This window comes from Urocitellus parryii, chromosome 1, assembly GCF_045843805.1.
Source record: "Urocitellus parryii isolate mUroPar1 chromosome 1, mUroPar1.hap1, whole genome shotgun sequence".
Taxonomy (NCBI): Eukaryota; Metazoa; Chordata; class Mammalia; order Rodentia; family Sciuridae; genus Urocitellus; species Urocitellus parryii.
This window is the reverse complement of record NC_135531.1, coordinates 106,488,064-106,515,669: the sequence shown is the minus strand read 5'-3', so window position 1 is coordinate 106,515,669 and position 27,606 is coordinate 106,488,064. Positions and strand designations below refer to the sequence as shown.

The window sequence follows — 27,606 nt, the reverse complement described above, 5'->3', positions numbered from 1 at the left end:
TTTGCTATTCTGGGTCTTTTATTATTCCATATGAATTTCATGATTCTTTTATTGATTTCTACAAGATATGCTGTTGGGATTTTGATTGGCATTGCATTGAACTTATAGAGAACTTTTGGTAATATCGCCATTTTGATGATGTTAGTTCTGCCTATCCATGAGCAGGGTATGTTTTTCCATCTTCTAAGGTCTTCTTCTATGTCTTTCTTTAGGGTTCTGTAATTTTCATTGTATAAATCTTTCACCTCTTTTGTTAGGTTGATTCCCAAGTATTTTATTTTTTGGGGGGATATTGTGAATGGAGTAGTTGTCCTCATTTCCATTTCAGAGGATTTGTCGCTCATATACAGGAATGCCTTTGATTTATGCGTGTTGATCTTATATCCTGCCACTTTGCTGAATTCATTTATTAGCTCTAATAGCTTCTTTGTAGACCCTTTTGGGTCTGCTAGGTATAGAATCATATCATCTGCAAATAGTGATAATTTAAGTTCTTCTTTTCCTATTTTTATGCCTTTAATTTCTTTTGACTGTCTAATTGCTCTGGCCAGTGTTTCGAGGACTATGTTGAACAGAAGTGGTGAGAGAGGGCATCCCTGTCTTGTACCAGATCTTAGAGGGAATGCCTTCAATTTTTCTCCATTCAGAATGATGCTGGCCTGTGGCTTATCATAGATTGCTTTTACAATGTTGAGGTATGATCCTGTTATCCCTAATTTTTCTAGCGTTTTGAACATAAAGGGATGCTGTACTTTGTGGAATGCTTTTTCTGCATCTATTGAGATGATCATATGGTTCTTATTTTTAAGTCTATTGATGTGGTGAATAACATTTATTGATTTCCGTATATTAAACCAGCCTTGCATCCCAGGGATGAATCCTACTTGATCATGATGTATAATTTTTTTGATATGTATTTGAATCCGATTCGCCAGAATTTTATTGAGGATTTTTGCGTCAAGGTTCATTAGAGATATTGGTCTGTAGTTTTCCTTCTTTGATGTGTCTTTGTCTGGTTTCGGAATCAGGGTGATGTTGGCCTCGTAGAATGAATTTGGAAGTTCTCCCTCTTTTTCTATTTCCTGAAATAGCTTGAAAAGTATTGGTGTTAGTTCCTCTTTAAAGGTTTTGTAAAACTCTGCTGTATACCCATCCGGTCCTGGGCTTTTCTTAGTTGGTAGTCTTTTGATGGTTTCTTCTATTTCCTCTATTGTTATTGGTCTGTTTAGGTTGTCTATATCCTCCTGGCTCAATCTGGGCAGATCATAGGACTCAAGGAATTTATCTATGCCTTCACTATCTTCTATTTTATTGGAGTATAAGGATTCAAAGTAATTTCTGATTATCTTCTGTATTTCTGAAGTGTCTGTTGTGATATTGCCTTTTTCATCCCGTATGCTAGTAATTTGGGTTCTCTCTCTTCTTCTCTTCGTTAGCATGGCTAAGGGTCTGTCAATTTTATTTATTTTTTCAAAGAACCAGCTTTTAGTTTTGTCAATTTTTTCAATTGTTTCTTTTGTTTCAATTTCATTAATTTCAGCTCTGACTTTAATTATTTCTTGCCTTCTACTTCTTTTGCTGTTGTTTTGCTCTTCTTTTTCTAGGATTTTGAGATGAAGTATGAGATCATTTATTTGTTGGTTTTTTCTTTTTTTGAGGAATGAACTCCAAGCAATGAATTTTCCTCTTAGAACTGCTTTCAATGTGTCCCATAGATTCCGATATGTTGTGTCTGTGTTTTCATTTAACTCTAGGAATTTTTTAATTTCCTCCTTGATGTCTTCTAAAACCCATTGATCACTCAGCAACCTATTGTTCATTCTCCAGGTGATGCTTGCTTTTTCCTTTCTTCTTTTATCATTGATTTTCAGTTTCATTCCATTATGATCAGATAAGATGCATGGTATTATCTCTACCCCTTTATATTGTCTAAGAGTTGCCCTGTGACATAGTATATGGTCTATTTTTGAGAAGGTTCCATGTGCTGCTGAGAAAAAAGTGTAGCTACTTGATGTTGGGTGGTATAGTCTATATATGTCAATTAAGTCTAGGTTGTTAATTGTGTTATTGAGTTCTATAGTTTCCTTATTTAACTTTTGTTTGGAAGATCTGTCCAGTGGTGAGAGAGGTGTGTTGAAGTCTCCCATGATTATTGTATGTTGGTCTATTAGACTCTTGAACTTGAGAAGAGTTTGCTTGATGAATACAGCTGCACCATTATTTGGGGCATATATATTTATGATTGTTATGTCTTGTTGGTGTATGGTTCCCTTGAGCAGTATGAAGTGTCCTTCTATATCCCTTTTGATTAGCTTTGGCTTGAAATCTATTTTATTGGATATGAGTATGGACACTCCTGCTTGTTTCCGCGGTCCATATGAGTGATATGATTTTTCCCAACCTTTCACCTTCAGTCTATGTATATCTTTTCCTATCAAATGCGTCTCCTGTAGACAACATATTGTTGGGTCTTGTTTTTTGATCCATTCTACTAGCCTGTGTCTCTTAATTGGTGAGTTTAAGCCATTAACATTTAGGGTTATTATTGAGATATGGTTTGTTCTTCTATCCATATTTGTTTATTGATGTTACTAAACCTGATTTGTTATCCTCTTTGACTACTTTCCCCCCTTTACTGTCCTACCTCCCATTGTTGGTTTTCAATGTTGTTTTCCATTTCCTCTTCCTGTAATGTTTTGCCAAGGATTTTTTGAAGAGATGGTTTTCTAGCTGCGAATTCTTTTAACTTTTGTTTATTGTGGAAGGTTTTAATTTCATCTTCTAACCTGAAGCTTAATTTCGCCGGATACACGATTCTTGGTTGGAGCCCATTGTCTTTCAGTGTTTGAAATATGTTATTCCAGGATCTTCTAGCTTTCAGAGTCTGTGTTGAGAGATCAGCTGTTATCCTGATTGGTTTACCCCTAAATGTAATCTGCTTTCTTTCTCTTGCAGCTTTTAAAATTCTCTCCTTATTCTGTATGTTGGACATCTTCATTATAATGTGTCTAGGTGTGGATCTCTTATGATTTTGCACATTCGGCGTCCTGTAGGCTTCTAGGATTTGGGATTCTGTCTCAATCTTCAATTCTGGGAAGTTTTCTCATATTATTTCACTGAATAGACTGTTTATTCCTTTGGAATGGAGCTCTGTGCCTTCCTGTATCCCAATGACTCTTAAATTTGGTCTTTTGATATTGTCCCATAATTCTTGGATGTTCTGCTCATGGTATCTTAGCAGACTTGCTGAGCTGTCTATGTTCTTTTCCAGTTGAAATACTTTGTCTTCATTGTCTGATGTTCTCTCTTCTAAGTGATCTACTCTGCTGGTAGTATTCTCAATTGAGTTTTTAAGTTGGTTTATTGTTTCCTGCATTTCTAGTATTTCTATTTGTTTGTTTTTTATTACCTCTATCTCCCTGTGAAATTGATCTTTTACTTCCTGGATTTGTTTGTCAATGTGATCTTTCATTGTCTGATTTTGCTGTCTCATGTCTTCCTTGAGACTCCAGATCATCTGAAGCATATATATCCTGAACTCTTTATCTGATATTCCATCTGTTGCAGCTATTACCTCTTCTAAAGTTGAGTTGACCTGCATTGCTTGTGGTCCTTTCTTTCCTTGTCTTTTCATACTGCTCGCGTTTCTTTCTGCTTGGTGCAACTGTTGTGTTTTGAAATTTACCCCCTATTTATTTATGTTGCTCTTGTATACTTGAAAAGTCTCCCTTGCAGGTGCGGGAGGCGGCTGTGCCCCTACTCCAATTGGGGTGACGCGTCTACCACGCTGGCGGCTCTCTGGGCCTGTTCCGGGAGTGGAAGGCGGCTCTGCTCTGTCCCTATTCCAATTGGGGTGTCGTGACTACAATGCTGGCAGATCTCTGGGCCTGTTCCGGGCGTGGGCGGTGGGCTTGGCTGGCGGGATTCCACCTAATGGCAGTCCCTAACCTCCCTGCTTGCTAATTAATGGCTTCTCTGAGGCGCCACGCCTTCTGTAGCTGCGGGGCAGGCCGCGCAAATCAGTTGGCCTGGATCTCCGGGGTCCTGCTGCTGGCTGTTTTGATGTTGCAAGCTGTTGGAGAGTGGTGGTGTATTCTTCAGCTTTCCCGGATGGTGGCCACTGACTGCCTGGATGGAGTGTCCGCTGTTTTGATGTTGCACTCTGAAGGAGAGTGGCGGTGTATCCTTCAGCTTTCCCGGATGGTGGCCGCTGACTGCCTCGGTGGAGTGTCCGCTGTGGGGGATGGGACTGTACCGCTTCCTTCCCCTTCTGAGATCCCGTGCTCGGCCCAAGGGTCCGTGTGGGCTTGGCTGGTGGGATTCCACCTAATGGCCTTCCCTAACCTCCCTGCTTGCCAATTAATGGCTTCACTGAGGCGCCTCGCCTTCTGTAGCCGCAGGGCAGGCCACGCGAATCAGTTGGCCTGGATCTCCGGGCCCTGCTGCAGGCTGCTGGGATCCCTGGCACTCTATCACTTTGATTTTTTCTGCTTGCCCCTCCCCCAGCGCTGGCTAGCCAGGTTTCCTTTTGGCTGCTACTGGGAGGAGGGGTTGGAGGTCAGGTGTCTCTGGTTTTCCCCTAGCCTGTATGGAGGCTCAGCTTGATACTCCCTCTCCCGGCAAGCCTAGGAGAGATTTTATGCGAATTCCCGCTGTCTGGGGGGTGAGCTGAATGACACCGACCTGTTTTGATGTCGCACTCTGAAGGAGAGTGGCGGTGTATCCTTCAGCTTTCCCGGATGGTGGCCGCTGACTGCCTCGGCGGAGTGTCCGCTGTGGGGGATGGGACTGTACCGCTTCCTTCCCCTTCTGAGAACCCGTGCTCAGCCCAAGGGTCCGTGTGGGCTTGGCTGGTGGGATTCCACCTAATGGCCTTCCCTAACCTCCCTGCTTGCCAATTAATGGCTTCACTGAGGCGCCATGCCTTCTGTAGCCGCAGGGCAGGCCACGCGAATCAGTTGGCCTGGATCTCCGGGCCCTGCTGCAGGCTGCTGGGATCCCTGGCACTCTATCACTTTGATTTTTTCTGCTTGCCCCTCCCCCAGCGCTGGCTAGCCAGGTTTCCTTTTGGCTGCTACTGGGAGGAGGGGTTGGAGGTCAGGTGTCTCTGGTTTTCCCCTAGCCTGTATGGAGGCTCAGCTTGATACTCCCTCTCCCGGCAAGCCTAGGAGAGATTTTATGCGAATTCCCGCTGTCTGGGGGGTGAGCTGAATGACACCGACCTGTTTTGATGTCGCACTCTGAAGGAGAGTGGCGGTGTATCCTTCAGCTTTCCCGGATGGTGGCCGCTGACTGCCTCGGCGGAGTGTCCGCTGTAGGGGATCAAGAGGACTCTTTTTTTGCCAATAATTTACTTTTTATTTTTATTTTTCATGCTAGAGATAAAAGGACCATCCAAATGCTAGGCAAGCATTCTACCACTAAGCAATGCCCCCAAGCCCCCATACTTCTAAAATATGATAATATTCACTAATGTGGGGACAAAATTGACTTGGTTCTTTCAATCTACTTGTGGAAATATGAAGTGTGACCTCTCTAGAAAATTATTTGTGGGGCTGGGGATGTGGCTCAAGAGGTAGCACGCTCGCCTGGCATGCACGGGGCGCTGGGTTGAACCTCAGCACCACATAAAAATAAAATAAAGATGTTGTGACCACCGAAAACTAAAAAATAAATATTAAAAAGACAATTATTTGGTAGTATATGACTCTTTAAGAGCTGTCAAATATTTTGATTTAGTGATTTCACTTCTGGAAATTTATTCCTAGAAAGTGATAAAAGATGTACAAATGTTACATGTAAGGAGATCTTTCAAAGTATTATTTATAACAGTAAAATTCTGTATTCTCTACAAACTTAAAAATAAATGCAAAAATAATTAAAACACGATAATTAGGTACAACCTTATAAAGCCATTTTAAAATTAATTTTCTTACTAACAGATAAAAACATGAAAATATTACATTTTAACGGAATACCATGTGATGTTTTGATACATGTGTACATTATATAATGTTTAAATAAAGTCAAATATATCTATGACCTCAGACATTTATCCTTTATGGTAAAACCTTGAAAATTATTTTCTTTTAACTTTCTGAAGTGTACAGTATTGTTATCTGTAGTCACCCTAGTGTACATGAACACACCAGCACTTCTTGCTCTGATCTAACTGCAACAGCTCTCTCCAGCCTTGCTCTCTCCCCATCCTCTGGTAACCACCATTCTACTTTCAACTTCTAGATAAAACTCTTTCAGGCACTACATATTAATCAGATCATTTGGTAGTCTCTATATCAGGTACGTGTCTCTTAACATAATGATCTCCATGTTGTTTAAATGATAGAATTCTGTTCATTTTTATGGCTAAATCATAATCCATTGTGTGTATGCCATATTTTCTCTGTCCATTTGGTTAATGACACTTTGGTTGTGTCTATCTCTTGGCAATTGGGAATAGTGCTATAGTGAATACAAAAGTGCAGCTATCTCATCAACATACTGATTCATTTCTTTTAGACACATGCCCAGTAGTACGTAGTTCTTTTAATTTTTTGAATAACCACCTGTACAGTTTCTATAACAGCTGAACTAATATACATTCTCATCAACAGTGTGCAAGGGTTCCCTTTACCATATCTTCTCCAGTACTTGTTATTTTTAGTCTTTTTGATAACACCTGTTCTTGGTGGTTTTAAATTGTATTTGTCTGATGATTCATATCTTGAGCATTTTTCATATAGCTGTTGGACATTCACACATCTTCTTTTGATAAGTGTCTATTTACATCTATTGTCCATTTTTAAAAATCAGATTATTTGTTTTGCTGATATTGAGGTTTTGGAGTTTCTTATATATCTGGATGTCAACCCTTTTTCAGATGTATAGTTTGCAAATATTTTCTTCCATATTGTAAGTGTCTCTTCTCTATGTTGGTTGTATCCTTGGTTTCTCTCGAACTTTTTTCAATGTAATCCTATTTGTCTATTTTTGCTTTTGTTTCCTCTGCTTTTACAGTATTGTTCAAAACATTCTTCCCCATTCCAGTTTCTTGAAAGTCAATTTTTAAAGTATTAATTTGAAGAAAATTACATAGCCTAGGAAAATGTACCTTGTATAATATTAAATATTTTTGCAAGGCAGAACATTTAATTGTATAATTATGATGATGTTCTATTTTTTAAAAAAAGAAAGAAAGAAATGACATGTGTTTCTATAGCTGCATTTAATTCTGGAAAGACAGTTTTTGGTCAGGGGCAGGGAGAGGGATGCAAGAAGAAGGCTTGAAGTGCAGTTGACTCTTGAGTTAGTCCTTATGGATGGATAAAATGACCAAATTGCTCATAGAATACTGCTTGGGTTATATGTATCTTGACAGATCATCTCATTTAAGCAGGATTGTTTTCCATATTGGCAACTCTCCATAAGGGATGCACTCATATCCTTTAAAACTTTTAAAGCAGAGATTCTTAAAACTTTCTACATTCGTAGAACCTGGGATGTCTCAGTATAATTTTGTTAGGCATTCTTGGGTCAAAAAAGAAAAAAAAATGCCTAAACACTCATTTATTGACTAATTATGTCAAAATAAACTTACAAATATTTAGGTTTAACAAATTTGTAGTCATTTAAAACATAATGCAAAATAAATTAAAGAAAAACAAACCCTTTCACATTACTTCCAAATAACCACAATTACTCATTAAGATGTAAGTTGGGCACTACACAACTCTTTAAACTTGGATTGTACTAGACAGAGTCAGGCTGGTTCTTACAGTATTCTCCTCCTGTAACATATTTTGTGTATTTGTATCAGAAATTGCTGTCTGTATTGCTTTTAAATTTTCTCTTCTGAAAGTCTTCTTTGTACATAATATTGTACTGGCATTGAATTAAATGCTAAGCTATGTGTTTTGAGCATACCTGTGAAAAGCTTATTGGTTATGTTCATGATTTTTATATATTGAATGAGTTAACATTTGAATAAAGTTTACATGTACATGAAACTAAAGTTTTAAATATTAAAGCATTTAAAAATTTTAACATTAAATTAGTAGTAAATATATACAGAAGATATTAAATATAAAATGTTATAATTAAATATTATAGTCTATGGTGATAAATATTTTTTGCCTTTAATACCTATTATAAATAGTAATAAATATTCCCACTCATCCTGAAAATTATTTTATAGGAAAAAATGGAAACCACAGGAACATTCAAACTACAGAAGTTTCAGTTGGTGGAAGAAGGATTTAATCCTCTGAAAATTTCTGATCCACTTTACTTTATTGATAACTTGAAAAAATCCTATGTTCCTTTGACCAAAGAACTTTATGATCAGATAATATTAGGGGAGATAAAACTTTAAGCTTTTGTATGCATGGGATTTTCATGTGCTTGCGTAGGAAGACCGAGAGGAGAGTACAGATGCTTCTTGACTTACAATGGGATTTTGTTCTGATAAATCCATCATAAATTGGAAATAAATAAAAATACATTTAATACATTTAACCTATCAAACATCAGCTGGAAACTGTACATATGCGAATCTTTACTCTGGTTAAAAGGAACTAACATTAAGCACATGCTTTGTTTCCTTAATATGCAAGGTCATTTAATTAAGATTTGTTTTGCTTTAATTAACTTTAGCTGATTTTTACCTATTTGGGGATTCAATGTACAACTAAATAATTGTCATAATATTAAATATTTTAAATAATAAACAAGCAGCTAATCATTTAGACAATCATTGAAAAGTATTTTCTAATGTAAATTTTCTAGTTTTTAATAAATGTTTAAATTTTATTCAAATATTTTATTTTTATGTGTCCTATCCTATTGCTCAATAAAACCATCTTCATTAATGTGTTTTGAGTCTTTGTTTTAGTATTAATTGTAAACTTTAAGTTAAAGAAAACTCATGTCTCTTTTATTTTAAAATCCATGAACATTATAGAAGAAAAGTAAAAATACAAAACACCAGATCAGGAAAGCTGATATGAGAAATATAAAGTCTGGTGGTCCATTTTCAGAATATGGTATTCAGCCTTAACTGGATCCAATTGTAGCTCTGCCTGCCCTAATTTTAAAATTAGCCAATCTCATAAATTGTACCCCTGTGTCCTCCAATCAGGGTGAAGGGCACTCTACCTTAGGTTAGAGATACAAGCTGGTGGACTGCCAGCCCAGGCAGGCTTTCTTACACAGTTCCTATAGCCCGGCCTTTTGCCAGAAGTAAAGGAGTGCCTTGCCCACCCACTTTCAAGCACAAGTTTGATTTCTTGCCACACCTCGATATTTCTAACACTGGTAAACCTAAACATTTAGGATTTTTTCTGAAAGTACATAAATGGGATCAATTTAACAATACATTCCAACAGAGCTTTAGGAACCACTAATAATATAGGGAAAGAAGAGACCAGAATAGAACCCTGGGAGTATCAAAGATCATAGAAAGGGCTGCAAGTCTGAGCAGGTTTGCTAGTAATTAAATGGAAAGTCCATCGAAAGTGCAGTGTAATGAGTGCAGTTGTGGTTTGATTTGTCCTTCAGAAGTTTGCTTGCTAGGAGGTTGGTTCCTAGTGGGGCAGTATGGAGGTGGTCATTGGGGGGGACCTTCCTCAGAAGGGATTAATGTAATTGTCATGGAGTTAGTTCTTGCAATAGCTGGTTGTTGAAAGAGCTCACCCCCATGCTCTTGGCTTCTGCATAAAACCCTTTCCCTTCCCACCACTTTGCCATGTTGTGATGCAGTCCTCATTAGAGGCTAAATAGGTGGAGCCTCCTAATCTTGGAATTACAGTCGTCAGATTGAGCTAAATAAACTTATTTACAAGTACACAGCATTAAGTTTTTGTTATAGCCACAAATGCATTGGCACAAAGACAAAGGGCATTGTGGAGCTGGACTGAGAAATGCAATTATACCTAGCAAAACCCCCTGTATCCCAAATACTAGCTCCCTGTACAACCAAAATAAAAGTTTTCCTTACTTCACATTGTCTCCTACATGCTTAAAGCCTTACTGTGTTTGGAACCAAAGTTGTAGGGAGTTCATTTTTATCTTTGCTTGGGAAGCAAATATTATAAAATTTAAAAGTTTTAAATGCAAATTTTAACTACAAGTAGCATATAAGCAGAATGTACAACTTTAGAATGAAGAAATATTGGAAAATACAATTAATTTTACCAAAATCAGGAATCTTAAATGTGGAGCTACAAACACTATCATAAATAAAATTTAAACATGGGCTGAGGCTTGTAGCTCAGTGGTAGAGTGTCTGCCTCGCATGTGTGAGGCACTGGGTTCAACCCTCAGCACCACATGAAAATAAATAAAGACATTGTGTCCAACAATAACTAAAAAAATTTTAAAAATAAATAAATAAAATAAAATAAAATTTAAACATACAGGAAATCTAACTATTTCCATGTGTCAATAATATACCCATATTCTGATAATACAAATTAGAATATACTAATTTCTTAATATATATTAAGTAAATATATAAGTTGATATTTGATTTTCATATTAGTGATTTGACCTATTCCATAAGAAGTTGTTTTGTCTTTTTTTTTAGTCTGTAGGTGTTCTTTAGTTATTAGAAATGAGCTACTGTATTTCTACTAATTTCTAGATCTTTAAAAACTCAGTTCATGATAGTAAACTGGACATGCACATATCAACCCTTTACCACTACTTCTTCCAAATCCATTACAATTAAAGGCAAAATGTTTTGAAAAGAACCATACATTTTAAAAGTGTATGTTAGGAGTATGTGAGAGGTATAGTAGGGAATCTGTCATAATTGGATGAAACATTGTGTGAAATCACTGGAAAATAAAAAATACAAATGAGATCAGATTACCAAAGATACAGTGGAGGAAGGGGGAGAGAATAAAGCATCAAAAACAGGCAGCTGAAAATAACTTCAAAGGCAAAAGAAATGCCAACCACAACCACATAATAAACACACATAATGACCAACTTGGGGCTATGTGTAATTATCAGGATACTTAATTACAGTAAATTGAGGCCATGGCTTTCATTTCCTTTTCTCTGTTTATTGAAAACTTCTATTAGCAGACAACATGAGTTGTAAAATAAAACAACAAAAGTGAAATTAAAAGTTTTTAAAAGAAAATAAAGATTAAAGTTTCCAAATAGGTAGACTGATGAAAAATAACTAGATACCAGGGGAAATAGTTATCACATTTTTAATATATAAAGAACACTTAAAGGTTGGTGCTATGGCATATGCCTGTAATCCCAGCTACTAGGGGGAGGCTGAGACAAGAGGATTGCAAATTTGAGGCCAGGCTGGGCATTTTAGAGAGACCTGGTCTCAAAATTTTTAATGCAGGTACATCATGAGGATGTACATCAATAGTAAAGTACCTCTGGGTTCAATCCCCAATACAAAAAAAAAAAAAAAGTAAGGCAAAATAATTTCATGGAAAAATATGAAAATAGGCAATATTATAATACAAAAATTAAAAATTCATTTTGCCCACTTAATATACCCCCATAGATGTAGGTATTTTATAGATAGATAGATGTGTTCTATATGTGCATGTCTATAACATGACAAGTACTAGGGATACACTGATGAGCAAAATCAGTTCTACAGACTGAACCACATAAAATCTGGACTTGCAAATGTGACAAATGTTACAAAAAGATATTCAGCTTCACTGGTAAATAAAATTAAAATTAACTAACAAAATCAACTTTTTTCCATGAGGAAATAATTATACATATTAATAATCAGTTTGGCTAGCTTGGATCTGGGGAATTCATAACTCTACAATAAACCTAGTTAAGTAAAAATTAGTGTAGCTACTAGGGAGAGTAATATGGCAGTATTTATTAAAATATATATGCATATACTACTCACATGGCATTCTACTTGTAGACAATATGTAATATCTCCAAACCTCATACACATTTGCATATACATTTGCCTAAAATCCTAGAAGATATTGCTAAATGAAGTCAACCAATCCCCCCAAAAACCAAATGCCAAATGTTTTCTCTGATATAAGGAGGCAGACTCATAATGGAGTAGGGAGGGAGAGCTTGGGAGGAATAGATGAATTTTGGATAGGGAAAAGGCATGGGAGGGCAAGGGAAAAGGCAGGGGATTAGCAAGGATGGTGGAATGTGATGGACATCATTATCCAAAGTACATGTATGAAGACTTGAATTGGGTGTAAACATACTTTATATACAGAGATGAAAAAATTGTGGTGTATACGTGTATTAAGAATTGTAATGCAAAAAAAACAACTAAGTACATGTATAAAGGCATAAATTGGCATGAACATACTTTATATACAGAGATATGAAAACTTGTGTCCTATATGTGTAATAAGAATTGTAATGCTTTCCACTGCTGTCGTGTATTTAAAAAAAAAAAGTGAATACTGCTAAACAATGTGTACAGTACAATAAGTTTATATAAAAGTTATACAAGGAGATTGGTGGGAAGATGGCGGCGGGGAATGAGTGAGCTGCTCTGTGCTCCTCGCCACCGCCGCCGCAGCGTATGTTGCTGCTTCTTAAAAGAAGAAGTAAAGATCATCAAAGGACTTCTGTCGACAAGGATTCAGCACCATGTCAAGAAAAGGGCCTAGATGGAGTGAATCCGCCACGACTTCAGCAAGAGCAGTAAGGCTGCAGCCCCCGAGCTGCCGGGCTCCCTGGGCCCCTTCTCACTCCCCTCTCCGCCTCTCCGCTTCGCTTCTCCCCCGCCATCTCTCCTCCCACGCTCACTCCCTAAATCTAGATCTCAATCTCTTTCCCCCACCCCACCCGCTCTCTCGCGTGCCCAGTACCCAGCCCGCGCAGGGCCCCGAGGCGCTGCCTCCCCTCCCCCAGCCCGCACCCCCTCCACGGGGGTCCCGAAGGCCACAGCTTTGCCGCCACCGCCGCTGCCGCCGCTGCAGCCACCGCCGCTGCCGCCACCGCTTTCCACGGAGCACCTTAGAACAGACTCTTAACCGAGTAAAATGGAACAGCTGATGAGATGAGTGACAATTTAAAATCTAAATGATCCAACATGGCGGCGGACGCGGAGAGATCAAGTCTCTAACCCCTTCAGGACGCGGAGAGATCAAGTCTCTAACCCCTTCAGCTGCACGGGCATAGGGAGAAGGAAACTGTCAAAATACTGTTCGCTCAGGACCACTAGGCACGGTTGAGCTGAAGTGGACCCCGGGCGAACGGTCTAGCCTTCTCAGAACACACCGAGCCCGAATTGGCTGCATTCTAGCTCAGGTTCGCCTGCTTCATGGACTCAACACTAATGATCCCGCTGAAATAACTAGTCGGCCCGCCTGAACTCAAAGAGGTAAAAGCCAACTGAGCACCACAGCCAGACCCAGGGAATCAGGAGTGACGCAGGACTAGCGGTGCAGGACTCCCAGCTATTGCTATCACCAGTGCTGACAACAGGTCCCTTGCACCAGCTATCAGGGGAGTTGCTGCTACCTGAGGGCAAATAAATTCGCTGGGGGCCCTCAGCCCCAAGCCCTACAAACTTAGGGTCTGAGGGAGGCAAACAGAAAGGGTGTGCCCAGGCACCCATGAAAACAGGGCTCCCAGGAGCAGCAGACCTGGCGTGTAGTCAGTATTGTGGTGAGTGTCACAGGTGAGCGGGGCCTGGCTTGAGGAACCACAAGAGAAGGCCCTAGGCACTCAGGATTAGAGACCCACACAGTCTGGGAAGAAGAGCTGAGGCACAGTGATTGGTTCCCACCTATCAAGAAGAAAAGCCTGGCCCAGTGGGCATAGCTCCACCAACTGGATGAGAAGTTAATCGAGCTATATGACTGCATTTATTAATATTATTATTTTTTTAATGATTATTATTAGTATTTTTTTAAATTTTATTTTCACTTTTTGTTGTTGATGTAGTTGTTGTTCTTTAACGCTCCTATTAATGGTTTCATTTTTTTAAATTCTTTTTATTTTATTAGTATTACTATTATTTTTTAAACTTTAATTTCCATTTTTTTACTATCATTATAAAATTTTTTCTTTTTTTCTTTTTTTTTTGTTGTTGGTTTTAAATTTTTATTTTTTTTTATTTTTTTTTTTATTTTTTTTTTCGTTTCTTCTTTCTTTTCACTTTTTTTTTTCTTTTGTCTTCTCACTTCTTTCAATTTTCCTATTCCACCTTCCTTGAATTCTACCTGCCTACACTCATTCTCTTTAGTGACTTCTTCCCTCCCCTTCTAATATCTCTCCTCCCCAGAATCACACTAATTGGAGGAGGATCACAGCCACTACCTGCCCTGAAAGGGTGACTTTTCAACTATACAAGAGCAATATAATTAAATAGAGGGGGAAAATATCAAAGACACAACAATTTCACCAAGCAGAAAGAAACGCCAGAAGTATGAAACGACAAGGAAAGAAAGGACCACAGGCAATGCAGGTCAACTCAACTTTAGAAGAGGTAATAGCTGCAACAGATGGAATGTCAGATAGAGAGCTCAGGACATACATGCTTCAGATGATCTGGAGTCTCAAGGAAGACATGAGACAGCAAAATCAGACAATGAAAGATCATATTGACAAACAAATCCAGGAAATAAAAGATCAATTTCACAGGGAGATAGAGGTAATAAAAAACAAACAAATAGAAATACTAGAGATGCAGGAATCAATAAACCAACTTAAAAACTCAATTGAGAATACTACCAGCAGAGTTGATCACTTAGAAGATAGAACATCAGACAATGAAGACAGAATATTTCAACTTGAAAAGAACATAGATAGCTCAGCAAGTCTACTAAGAAACCATGAGCAGAACATTCAAGAACTATGGGATAATATCAAAAGACCAAACTTAAGAATCATTGGGATACAGGAAGGCACAGAGCTCCAAACCAAAGGATTAAGCAATCTTTTCAGTGAAATAATACAAGAAAACTTCCCAGACTTGAAGAATGAGACAGAATCCCAAATCCTAGAAGCCTACAGGACGCCGAATGTGCAAAATCATAAGAGATCCACACCTAGACACATTATAATGAAGATGTCCAACATACAGAATAAGGAGAGAATTTTAAAAGCTACAAGGGAAAGGAAGCAGATTACATTTAGGGGTAAACCAATCAGGATAACAGCTGATCTCTCAACACAGACTCTAAAAGCTAGAAGATCCTGGAATAACATATTTCAAACGCTTAAAGAAAATGGATTCCAACCAAGAATCGTGTATCCGGCGAAATTAAGCTTCAGATTAGAAGATGAAATGAAAACCTTCCACAATAAACAAAAGTTAAAAGAATTCGCAGCTAGAAAACCATCTCTTCAAAAAATCCTTGGCAAAACATTACAGGAAGAGGAAATGGAAAATAACATTGATAACCAACAATGGGAGGTAGGACAGTAAAGGGGGGAAAGTAGTCAAAGAGGATAACAAATCAGGTATAGTAACATCAATAAACAAATATGGATAGAAGAACAAACCATATCTCAATAATAACCCTAAATGTTAATGGCTTAAACTCACCAATTAAGAGACACAGGCTAGTAGAATGGATCACAAAACAAGACCCAACAATATGCTGTCTACAGGAGACGCATTTGATAGGAAAAGATGTACATAGACTGAAGGTGAAAGGTTGGGAAAAATCATATCACTCATATGGACCACGGAAACAAGCAGGAGTGTCCATACTCATATCTAATAAAATAGATTTCAAGCCAAAGCTAATCAAAAGGGATAAAGAAGGACACTTCATACTGCTCAAGGGAACCATATACCAACAAGACATAACAATCATAAATATATATGCCCCAAATAATGGTGCAGCTGTATTCATCAAGCAAACTCTTCTCAAGTTCAAGAGTCTAATAGACCACCATACAATAATCATGGGAGACTTCAACACACCTCTCTCACCACTGGACAGATCTTCCAAACAAAAGTTAAATAAGGAAACTATAGAACTCAATAACACAATTAACAACCTAGACTTAATTGACATATATAGACTATACCACCCAACATCAAGTTGCTACACTTTTTTCTCAGCAGCACATGGAACCTTCTCAAAAATAGACCATATACTATGTCACAGGGCAACTCTTAGACAATACAAAGAGGTAGAGATAATACCATGCATCTTGTCTGATCATAATGGAATGAAACTGAAAATCAATGATAAAAGAAGAAAGGAAAAAGCAAGCATCACCTGGAGAATGAACAATAGGTTGCTGAGTGATCAATGGGTTTTAGAAGACATCAAGGAGGAAATTAAAAAATTCCTAGAGTTAAATGAAAACACAGACACAACATATCGGAATCTATGGGACACATTGAAAGCAGTTCTAAGAGGAAAATTCATTGCTTGGAGTTCATTCCTCAAAAAAAGAAAAAACCAACAAATAAATGATCTCATACTTCATCTCAAAATCCTAGAAAAAGAAGAGCAAAACAACAGCAAAAGAAGTAGAAGGCAAGAAATAATTAAAATCAGAGCTGAAATTAATGAAATTGAAACAAAAGAAACAATTGAAAAAATTGACAAAACTAAAAGCTGGTTCTTTGAAAAAATAAATAAAATTGACAGACCCTTAGCCATGCTAACGAAGAGAAGAAGAGAGAGAACCCAAATTACTAGCATACGGGATGAAAAAGGCAATATCACAACAGACACTTCAGAAATACAGAAGATAATAAGAAAGTACTTTGAATCCTTATACTCCAATAAAATAGAAGATAGTGAAGGCATAGATAAATTCCTTGAGTCTTATGATCTGCCCAGATTGAGCCAGGAGGATATAGACAACCTAAACAGACCAATAACAATAGAGGAAATAGAAGAAACCATCAAAAGACTACCAACTAAGAAAAGCCCAGGACCGGATGGGTATACAGCAGAGTTTTACAAAACCTTTAAAGAGGAACTAACACCAATACTTTTCAAGCTATTTCAGGAAATAGAAAAAGAGGGAGAACTTCCAAATTCATTCTACGAGGCCAACATCACCCTGATTCCGAAACCAGACAAAGACACTTCAAAGAAAGAAAACTACAGACCAATATCTCTAATGAACCTTGATGCAAAAATCCTCAATAAAATTCTGGCGAATCGGATTCAAATACATATCAAAAAAATTATACACCATGATCAAGTAGGATTCATCCCTGGTATGCAAGGTTGGTTCAATATACGGAAATCAATAAATGTTATCCACCACATCAATAGACTTAAAAACAAGAACCATATGATCATCTCGATAGATGCAGAAAAAGCTTTCGACAAAGTACAGCATCCCTTTATGTTCAAAACTCTAGAAAAATTAGGGATAACTGGATCATACCTCAACATTGTAAAAGCAATCTATGATAAGCCACAAGCCAGCATCATTCTGAATGGAGAAAAATTGAAGGCATTCCCTCTAAGATCTGGTACAAGACAGGGATGCCCTCTCTCACCACTTCTGTTCAACATAGTCCTGGAAACACTGGCCAGAGCAATTAGGCAGACGAAAGAAATTAAAGGCATAAAAATAGGAAAAGAAGAACTTAAATTATCACTATTTGCAGATGATATGATTCTATACCTAGCAGACCCAAAAGGGTCCACAAAGAAGCTATTAGAGCTAATAAATGAATTCAGCAAAGTGGCAGGATATAAGATCAACACGCATAAATCAAAGGCATTCCTGTATATGAGCGACAAATCCTCTGAAACGGAAATGAGGACAACTACTCCATTCACAATATCCCCCAAAAAAATAAAATACTTGGGAATCAACCTAACAAAAGAGGTGAAAGATTTATACAATGAAAATTACAGAACCCTAAAGAAAGACATAGAAGAAGACCTTAGAAGATGGAAAAATATACCCTGCTCATGGATAGGCAGAACTAACATCATCAAAATGGCGATATTACCAAAAGTCCTATATAAGTTCAATGCAATGCCAATCAAAATCCCAACAGCATATCTTATAGAAATCGATAAAAGAATCATGAAATTCATATGGAATAATAAAAGACCCAGAATAGCAAAAACAATACTAAGCAGGAAGTGTGAATCAGGTGGTATAGCGATACCAGACTTCAAACTATACTACAGAGCAATAGTAACAAAAACAGCATGGTACTGGTACCAAAACAGGCGGGTGGACCAATGGTACAGAATAGAGGACACAGTAACCAATCCACAAAACTACAACTATCTTATTTTTGATAAAGGGGCTAAAAGCATGCAATGGAGGAAGGATAGCATCTTCAACAAATGGTGCTGGGAAAACTGGAAATCCATTTGCACCAAAATGAATCTGAATCCCTATCTCTCGCCGTGCACAAAAGTTAACTCAAAATGGATCAAGGAGCTTGATATTAAATCAGAGACATGGCATCTGATAGAAGAAAAAGTTGGTTATGATCTACACGCTGTGGGATCGGGCTCCAAATTCCTCAATAGGACACCCATAGCACTAGAGTTAACAAATAGAATCAACAAATGGGACTTACTCAAACTAAAAAGTTTTTTCTCAGCAAAAGCAACAATAAGAGAGATAAATAGGGAGCCTACATCCTGGGAACAAATCTTTACTCCACACACTTCAGATAGAGCCCTAATAACCAGAATATACAAAGAACTCAAAAAATTAGACAATAAGATAACAAATAACCCAATCAATAAATGGGCCAAGGACCTGAACAGACACTTCTCAGAGGAGGACATACAATCAATCAACACGTACATGAAAAAATGCTCACCATCGCTAGCAGTCAGAGAAATGCAAATCAAAACTACCCTAAGATACCATCTCACTCCAGCAAGACTGGCAGCCATTAGGAAGTCAAACAACAATAAGTGCTGGAGAGGATGTGGGGAAAAGGGCACTCTTGTTCATTGCTGGTGGGACTGCAAATTGGTGCAGCCAATTTGGAAAGCAGTATGGAGATTTCTCGGAAAGCTGGGAATGGAACCACCATTCGACCCAGCTATTCCCCTTCTCGGTCTATTCCCTAAAGCCCTAACAAGAGCATGCTACAGGGACACTGCTACATCGATGTTCATAGCAGCTCAATTCACGATAGCAAGACTGTGGAACCAGCCTAGATGCCCTTCAATAGATGAATGGATAAAAAAAATGTGGCATTTATATACTATGGAGTATTATTCTGCATTAAAAAATGACAAAATCATAGAATTTGGAGGGAAATGGATGGCATTAGAGCAGATTATGCTAAGTGAAGCTAGTCAATCTTTAAAAAACAAATACCAAATGACTCCTTTGATATAAGGGGTGTAAACAAGGACAGGGTAGGGACGAAGAGCTTGAGAAGAAGATTTACATTAAACAGGGATGAGAGGTGGGAGGGAAAGGGAGTGAGAAGGGAAATTGCATGGAAATGGAAGGCGATCCTCAGGGATATACAAAATGTCATACAAGAGGAAAGGAGGGGTAAGACAAGATAATACACATGGAAGAAATGATTTACAGTAGAAGGGGTAGAGAGAGAAAAGGGGAGGGGAGGGGAGGGGAGGGGAGGGGGGATAGTAGAGAATAGGACAGACATCAGAATACATCAGACACTAGAAAGGCAATATGTCAATCAATGGAAGGGAAACTGAAGTGATACAGCAATTTGTATACGGGGTAAAAGGGGGAGTTCATAATCCACGTGAATCAAACCGTGTAATATGATGTATTAAGAACTATGTAATGTTATGAACGACCAATAAAAAAAAAAAAGAAAAAAAAATAAAAGTTATACAAAATTGAATTCTTTTGTGCATACATATGTGTATAAATACAAGAGTGTCTGAAAAATATTACACTAAAAACAATGATCAGTTCCAGTGAGAAAAGTTGTATTTTAGACGCTGGGAAAAGTGTGGTGCTGTTAGAATAGAGGGAAGATGGTGGGAAATGAAAGAAGAGCTTAGCTGTTATATCATATACCTTTGTAGCATTTGTTTCAGATTAAAACTTTTAATAACCAAATAAACTTAAAGTAACAGCATATTATATAATTACATGTATAATTATAACATCATCCTGATGCTTTATAATATCTTCATCATTTTTTTAAATTTAATTTTTAAATTTTAATTTGTTATACATGACAGCAGAATTCATTGCAATTTATATTACACATACAGAGCACAATTTTTCTTATCTTTGATTGTACAAGTAGAGTCACATCATTCATGTCTTCATACATGTACTTAGGGTAAAGATTTCCATCTCATTCCACCATCTTTCCTATGCCCCTGCCCCCTCCCTTCCCTTCCCTCCCCTTTGCCTTATCTAGAGTTCATCTAATCCCTTGCCCTTCATTCCATCCCTGCCCATATTTCCGTCCTCTATTTACTGGTCTTCCTTCTATTTATTTATTGCTTTTTAAAATTCATACATTATAGTTATATATAATAGTGGAATTTATTTTGATATATTTAAACATGCACATAGTATAAATTAGTTAATTTCATTCCTTAATTCTTCCCCTTTCCCAACACTTTCCCTTCCCATTGATCCCCTTCCTCTACTCTATTGTTCTCCCCTATATTTTTGTGAGATCCCCCACTTTTTTTTAATCCTTAATCTTTCTCTAGTTTTCTCATATGAGATAAAACATTTGATTCTTGACCTTCTGAATCTGGCTTATTTCACTGAGTGGAATGTCCTGTGGATCCATCATTTACCAGCAAATGATATAATTTCCTTTTTCTTTCTGGCTGAGTAGAACTCTACTGTGTATATATACACCACATTTTCTTTATCCATTCATCCATTGAGGAATACCTTGGCTGGTTCTATAACTTGACAGTTGTGACCTGAATTGCTATAAATGTTGGAATGCAGGTATCATCATGGTATACTGATTTTAGTTATTTTGGATATACATCAAGGAGTGAAATAACTGGGTCATATGGTGGTTTTATGCTTAATCATTTTGAGGAATCTCTATATTCCAAAGTAGTTGTGCTAATTTACAGTCCCACTAACAATGTATGTGTTAATTTCTCCCCACATTCTTAACAGCACTTATCATTTATCTAATCAGGGTGAGAAGAATCTCAGTGTAGTTTTGATTTTCATTTCCCTGATTGCTAGCAATAATGAATATTTTTCATTGTTGGCCATTTGCATTTCTTCTTTTGAGAAGTGTTTGTTTAGTTCATTTGCTCATTTATCAATTGGGTTATTTGTTGTGTTGGTATTCGGTTTTTCATGTTCTTTATATATTCTGGATATCAATCCTCTGTGAGTAGCTGGCAAAGATTATCTCTCATTCTGTAAGTTCCTTTTTTATGCTCTTGTTTACTTTGCTGTGCAGAAGCATTCTTATTTTGATGCTATCCCTCTCATTGATTCTTGGTTTTATTTCTTGAGCTTTAGGTGTTTTATTAAGGGAGTCAGTCTGCACATATATTTGGCTGTATTCCAAGGCATGCAAGGTTGATTCAACATATGCAAAACAATAAATGTAATTTATCACATAAATAGTATTAAGAAAAAATCACATGATCATCTCAAAAGATGCAAAAAAAAACCCTTCAACAAAATTCAGCACCCATTCATGTCAAAACATTGAAAAAACTAAAAATAGTAGGAATTTATCTCAACATCATAAAAGTTATTATGACAAACCTAAAGCCAGAATCATGATGAATGGAGAAAATAATGAAAGCTTACTTCTAACAAGAATGAAGATGTCTACTCTCACCAGTCCTACTCAATATAGTTCTTGAAATTTTAGCTAGAGCAATTAGGCAAGAGATGGAAATTAAACAGATTCAAATAGAAAAATAAGTCAAATTATCTGTACTTGCAAATGATATGATCCTATTCACAGAAGACCCAAAAAATTTCACCAGAAGACTTCTAGAGTTGATAAACAAATTCAGCAAGGTAGCAGGATACAAAATCAACATACAAAAATCAATGTATTTTCTGTATAATAATGAAAAAGAAATTGGTAAGACAATTTCATTCATAATAACCTCAATAAAAAAGAAAAGAAAGAAAAAGAAATATCTGGGAAGGAATAAAACCAAGGAACTGAAAGACCTCTGCAATGAAAACTATAGGTCACTAAAAAAAGAAATTGAAGAGGATATTAGTAGATGGGAAGACCTCTATTGCTTCTGAAAAGTGAAAATTAATATTGTCAAAGTGGCCATACTACCAAAAGCAATACACAGATTCAACGCACCTCCGATCAAAATACCAATGACATTCTTCATAGAACTAGTAAAATTAGTCCTATAATTTATATGGAAGAATAAAGGACCCAGAATAGCCAAAGTAATTCTGAGCAGAAAGACCAATTAAATATAATAGAAGACAAAGTGACAAACTAACAGATGCAATTATCTGATTCTTAACAAATGTGTCCAAGCATGTTGGAGCAGATATATTTTTTTAACCAATGTTGCTAAGAAAACTGGATATGCATATGTAGAAGAATGAAATAAGATCCATACCTCTTATCCTGCACAAATATTGACTCAAAATTAATTAAAGACCCAGGAATTAGATCAGAAACTTTGCAACTGTGGGAAGAAAATGTGGGGTCTTTAAATTAAATTTTTAAAAAATCAAAGTAAAATGGTTTTTTAAGGTTGGGAAAATGGAAGAAATATTGGTGTAGAACTGTATTACCATTACAATAAGTAAATCTGAAAAACTGAAAGTGAGATTAATTGTCATATATATCAAATATTGCTAACCATAATAACAAAAATCCAAGAGTCATGGTATTATTTTCTTACAAAATAGAATAAAAAGAGAAAACATGAAACTAATATTTAGCAATTAAAGTTGAAATCCCTCAAAATTTTCAGGCATGAAATATTTCATTAAAAATAAAATAAAGAAAATTTTCAGAAAAAATTTTAAGAAAACTAATATTATAAATATAATTTTAATATATTTTTACATAATCTATATGTATGTGAAGGAAAGAACTGAGGAGCCAGGAAATATAATCTAGCTTCCAAAGGTTTCTTTTCAAATTTCCATGAAATATTTATCAAAATGTATTAGATACCAGGTAACAATTATGTCAATAAATTAATATATGTATATAGACCACATGAGAGAACAACAATTTCAAATTATACCACAGAGCTAAAAATATAAAGTTTGAAATATATTTGATTTATCAAAACTGTGAAGTCTAGAAGAAAATGAAAATGCTAAATAAACAAATGTCAAGCCAGAATTCTGTATGTAGCAAAAAATATTTTCTAAGCATGAAGGTCAAATAAAGGCTGTTGGAGAAAAACAAATTCATAGCCAGGAGCCCTGTCTAGAATAAATGCTAAAAGTTGTTTCTTTAGACCAAAGGAAAATAATACCAGATGGCAATTTGTATCTTCCAGAAAAAATTTTCATTTTTTGAAATGGTACATATTTGGGAAAATATACAAAATTATTTTGTTTCCCTTAATTGAAAAATGAATATAACTGTTTAAAGTAAATTTTATAATGTTGTTTGTGGGTTTATGGTTCATGTAGATGAATACCAATGACAACTATCACATAAAGGATGGGAAAACCAGTGGAGAATACAGGTATTTATTAAGCATTGGGAGAAATAACTAAAAACTCAATATTTTGAAAATAAAAATTAAAGTAAGTATGAAATGTCTTTCTATAACTGAAAGCATGTCAAAATAGGACTCATAGGCATTATTGGTGGGATAGATACAACTCTCTGATAGTTATCTATCAGAATATTCAATGCACATAACTTTGACTCTATAAGTCTATTTCTAGGACTAAGAAATAAATACTATTGATAGCCAGAATTTATATAAGTGTTTTCTGTTCAGGAAAGCATTATTAATAATACTGAATAATGAGAGAGTACCTGAAATAGAAAAATTAAGTAATGGTAGAATCCATGCTTTGTTATGCTCTGCAATGATTACATCAGGTGACTGACATGCCAGCATATACTGACAGTAAATAATACTGTTATGATTTGGATCTTAAATTTCCCTCAAAGGCTCATATGCTAAAGGCTGGTTTCAACTTGTTGACTAATGAAAGATGGTAGAATCTTTAGGAGGTGAGGCTTAGAGGAAAGAAATTAGTTCACTGAAGGCATGTCTTTGAAGGGGATACTGGACCACCCCCAGCCCCATTCTGTTTCTCTTTATGTACAACCACCATTAGATAAGCAGCTTTGCTCCACCACATGCTCCTTGGCCACCAAGTTCTGCCTCACCTTAAGCCCAAGAGTAAGAAATCAGCTGAACCCAGATGGAAATCTCTGAAATTTAGTAAATTTATAAATGACTTTTTAACGTGTACAGTAAAAGCCAAATGTGAACCACATTCCAGATGATCTTCCTTTAAGGTTTCTGTGGATATCATACTGGTAAAAAAAAATTTAGTAGTGAATCTCTAGTTTTAAAGAGATTTTGAGAAAATCTTCAGTAAATTAAGTCAAAGTTAAAATGCAGAATGAAACATGTCTATGAATTTTATTTTATGAACTTCTTTCAGTGCTTTTCTTATTCAGAATACTGGCTTCCTGTTATAAGGTAACTGATACATAATCTATGTAAACTTTTTGGTTCTAATCCTTCTAGAGATAGGAGCATAGCTTTGTGTTGACCATCTGTGTACAATGGCACATTTCAACCATAAGGTGAAGGGTTTAAAATGTGAATGAGTTTCTCAGTCAACAAATCTGACCTTGTGAAAAATGATGGCACTTCCTCCTCCATCAAGTTACTGCATAAAGGCATTATCATTAGTGCCCTGCCTCCCAAGAAAAACAAATGGATTTCAAGTCCAGAGTGCATAAAAATCATTTGTGCAACTCTTAACCTGCAGATTTTTTAGGTGCCACCCAGATCTATTGAATAAGAAACTATAGTGTAAGATCTAGAACTTAAATTTTTAACACCCCCAGGATTCTGAACCATGGCTATTATTATATTCTATTTCTTCATTTTCATGGCATAATTTTTCCTGACTCCCAAACTTTTCTCTAGGTCCTCCAGAACTCCAAATAAATGTGTATTCACCAAATTCTCTATATGTCTTCAGTGTCTTCCCAAACTTATCTGATATGGTTTGGATCTAATATGTCCCCCAAATACCATATACTAAAGGCTTGGTCCCCAGCCTGTGACACTATTGGGAGGTAGGGTCTAATTAGAGAAAAGCAGATGTCAAGAGCAATGTGACTCCTGTCTAGAGAATGTCTTTGGCTTAGAGAAGGAGAGATAAATGAGAAGTGATGAGAATATTCAGAAATAGAATTATTTCCCTAACTCCAATTTTGGTAGAAAATAAGAAAGCCATTGGGTTTCAAGAGGCCTATGGGGCTGGAAATGAACATTTCAGTGGTTAGCTGCATAGATCTTTGGAAACAAAACAAAACAAAAAACTTTCAGACACAGTAATTTAACACTCTCCTTCTCTTTAAATATCTTTAGCATACTCTCAAGAACTTGTACCTAGTGTTCAGGAAAATGGTGGGAGAAAGAGTGGCCTAAATTGTCTGAAATTAAATGCCCCTTTTCTACTTTCAAAATTGAAATTAAACTAACTGCAATTAGAACTTAAATTTAAATTCCTTACAGGGTAACTTTTAATTCTTAATATGCAAGAAAAATTTCAAAAATAGGTCTCTACAGATAGATACTCAAGGGATTGCTCATTTTAGGGTCTCCTTAGGGTCTCTTAACATGATGTACAAGATAGATTTCTTAAGATTGATATAGTTGGTTTTTTTTCCCCTTTTCTGTAAGTTTGTGAATTAGCGCTGAAATAAGAATAGCCATGAGATGACACTGATTTCAGTGAGCATTATTCGTTAGAGCACAAAACTCATGGCAGTGGAAGATGGGTCACAAAATAGTTATGCTGACACAGTTCTGCCAACTTGGGAATGGCACTAGTCAGGTAGTTCATTTGCTATATTTTTCACCATCGCTTTTCTTTCTGTAATTTTATTTATGTATTTGGTACTGGTGATTGAACTCAGGGGTGCTCTACCACTGAGCTTAAATCTCCAGCCCTTTTATTATTTTTTTTTATTTTGATACAGGTTCTTACTAAGTTGCTGAGGCTGTCTTCAAACTTGTGATCCTCCTGCCTCAGCCCCAGAGTTGCTGAGCTTACAGGTACTTGACAGTATGCCTGGCCTTTGTTTCTTTCTTTCTTCCTTATTTATTCTAATTTGCTATATATGACGGCAGAATGCAATTCAATTCACATTACACATATACAGCACAATTTTTCATGTCTCTGTTGTACACAAAGTAGAGTCAATCCATTTGTGTCTTTCATACATGTACTTAGGGTAATGATGTCCATCTCATTCCACTGTCTTTTGTGTTATTTCATGAGTGTACTGTTACTTATAGTGGATGGCTGAGCCAATGCCATTTTCAATAGATAAGATTTTACAAATTTTTATAACATAATGGAAACTGAAAGCAAATAATATATTAAGAGCTGAGGTATTCAGGTCAGGTATCATATACTCATACAAACAAGCTAAAAATATTGATGGCACAGCTTATGCCAAAAAAGCAATAATATAATGAACACATTTTTCTTAGGCAAACAAAAAAAGCATTCTTTTTTGGTATTATCATAGAAACCCAGTAGGAAAATAACATTAACTAATTCATTTGTAATATAGTCATCACACCTACTTCTATAACTTGGTCATTAGTCAGATAATGATTTAATTTTAATTTTAACCATTAAAATTTAAAAAGAATTCTATTAATAGTCAATGTCTTTGATCATCATCAAAATATGATTTTTTCTAGTTCCTTACCAGCACAATATAATTAAATTTTTTAAAAAACCCACTATTTGAAATTATTATAATCTAATTGTGTGCTATGTGAAACATAAAAAGACATTTAGATCAAATAAAATTGGTGGTAAAATCAGTCAGCTTTTTCAGGAAATGGGGAAAAGTTTTATATATGAGAAGAGCAAAACAGAAATACATATTTCCAACATGCTTTTTTTGTTTTGTTTTGTTTTGAACTTTATTGACACTGGTCTTAAAAAGGACAAGACAACAATCCATAGATGACCCCAGACTTGCCATGAGAAAAAACAGCAGACAAATTCCAATTGAGAACTTTCTACAAATTACCTGACCAGCACTTCTGGTAATCTTCAAGGTCAGTAAAAACAAAACATGAAAACCAAATGTAATATGAGATCCTGGATAGGATCCTAGTTATGCTGACACAGTTCTGCCAACTTGGGAATGGCACTAGTCAGGTAGTTCATTTGCTATATTAACTTATTTAACATTAAGTTAAAACTAAGGACAACTGAATTGAAACATTCATTAGTAACAAGGAATCAATATTAATTCATTAATTATAATATAACACTCCAAGATGTTAAAATAGGGGAAACTGGATGTGGGGCATGGGGAATATAGAAGCTCTCTTTATGACCTCAATTTTTCTGCAAATCTAAAACTATTCTAAAATTTAAAAGTTTGTTTAAAAAAAAATCCTATGACTCTCTTTAGTCTATTATAGTAGAACATGATTTCAGAGAGTAAGCATTTCATAAATGTTGTCTTATGACAATTCAATGAATCAAACCCCTTCT

General features: G+C 36.2%; 1 protein-coding gene across 1 annotated transcript in view; it reads left to right on the top strand.

Moving 5' to 3' along the window:
- The window catches only part of Slc27a6 (solute carrier family 27 member 6), a 60,749-nt gene extending 52,378 nt beyond the window's left edge, over positions 1-8,371 (top strand). The window contains exon 10 of the mRNA XM_077796807.1: positions 8,195-8,371. Coding sequence (XP_077652933.1) covers positions 8,195-8,371 — 177 coding nt within the window. The remainder of the gene's footprint in view (positions 1-8,194) is intronic.
- Positions 8,372-27,606: the final 19,235 nt, after the last annotated feature.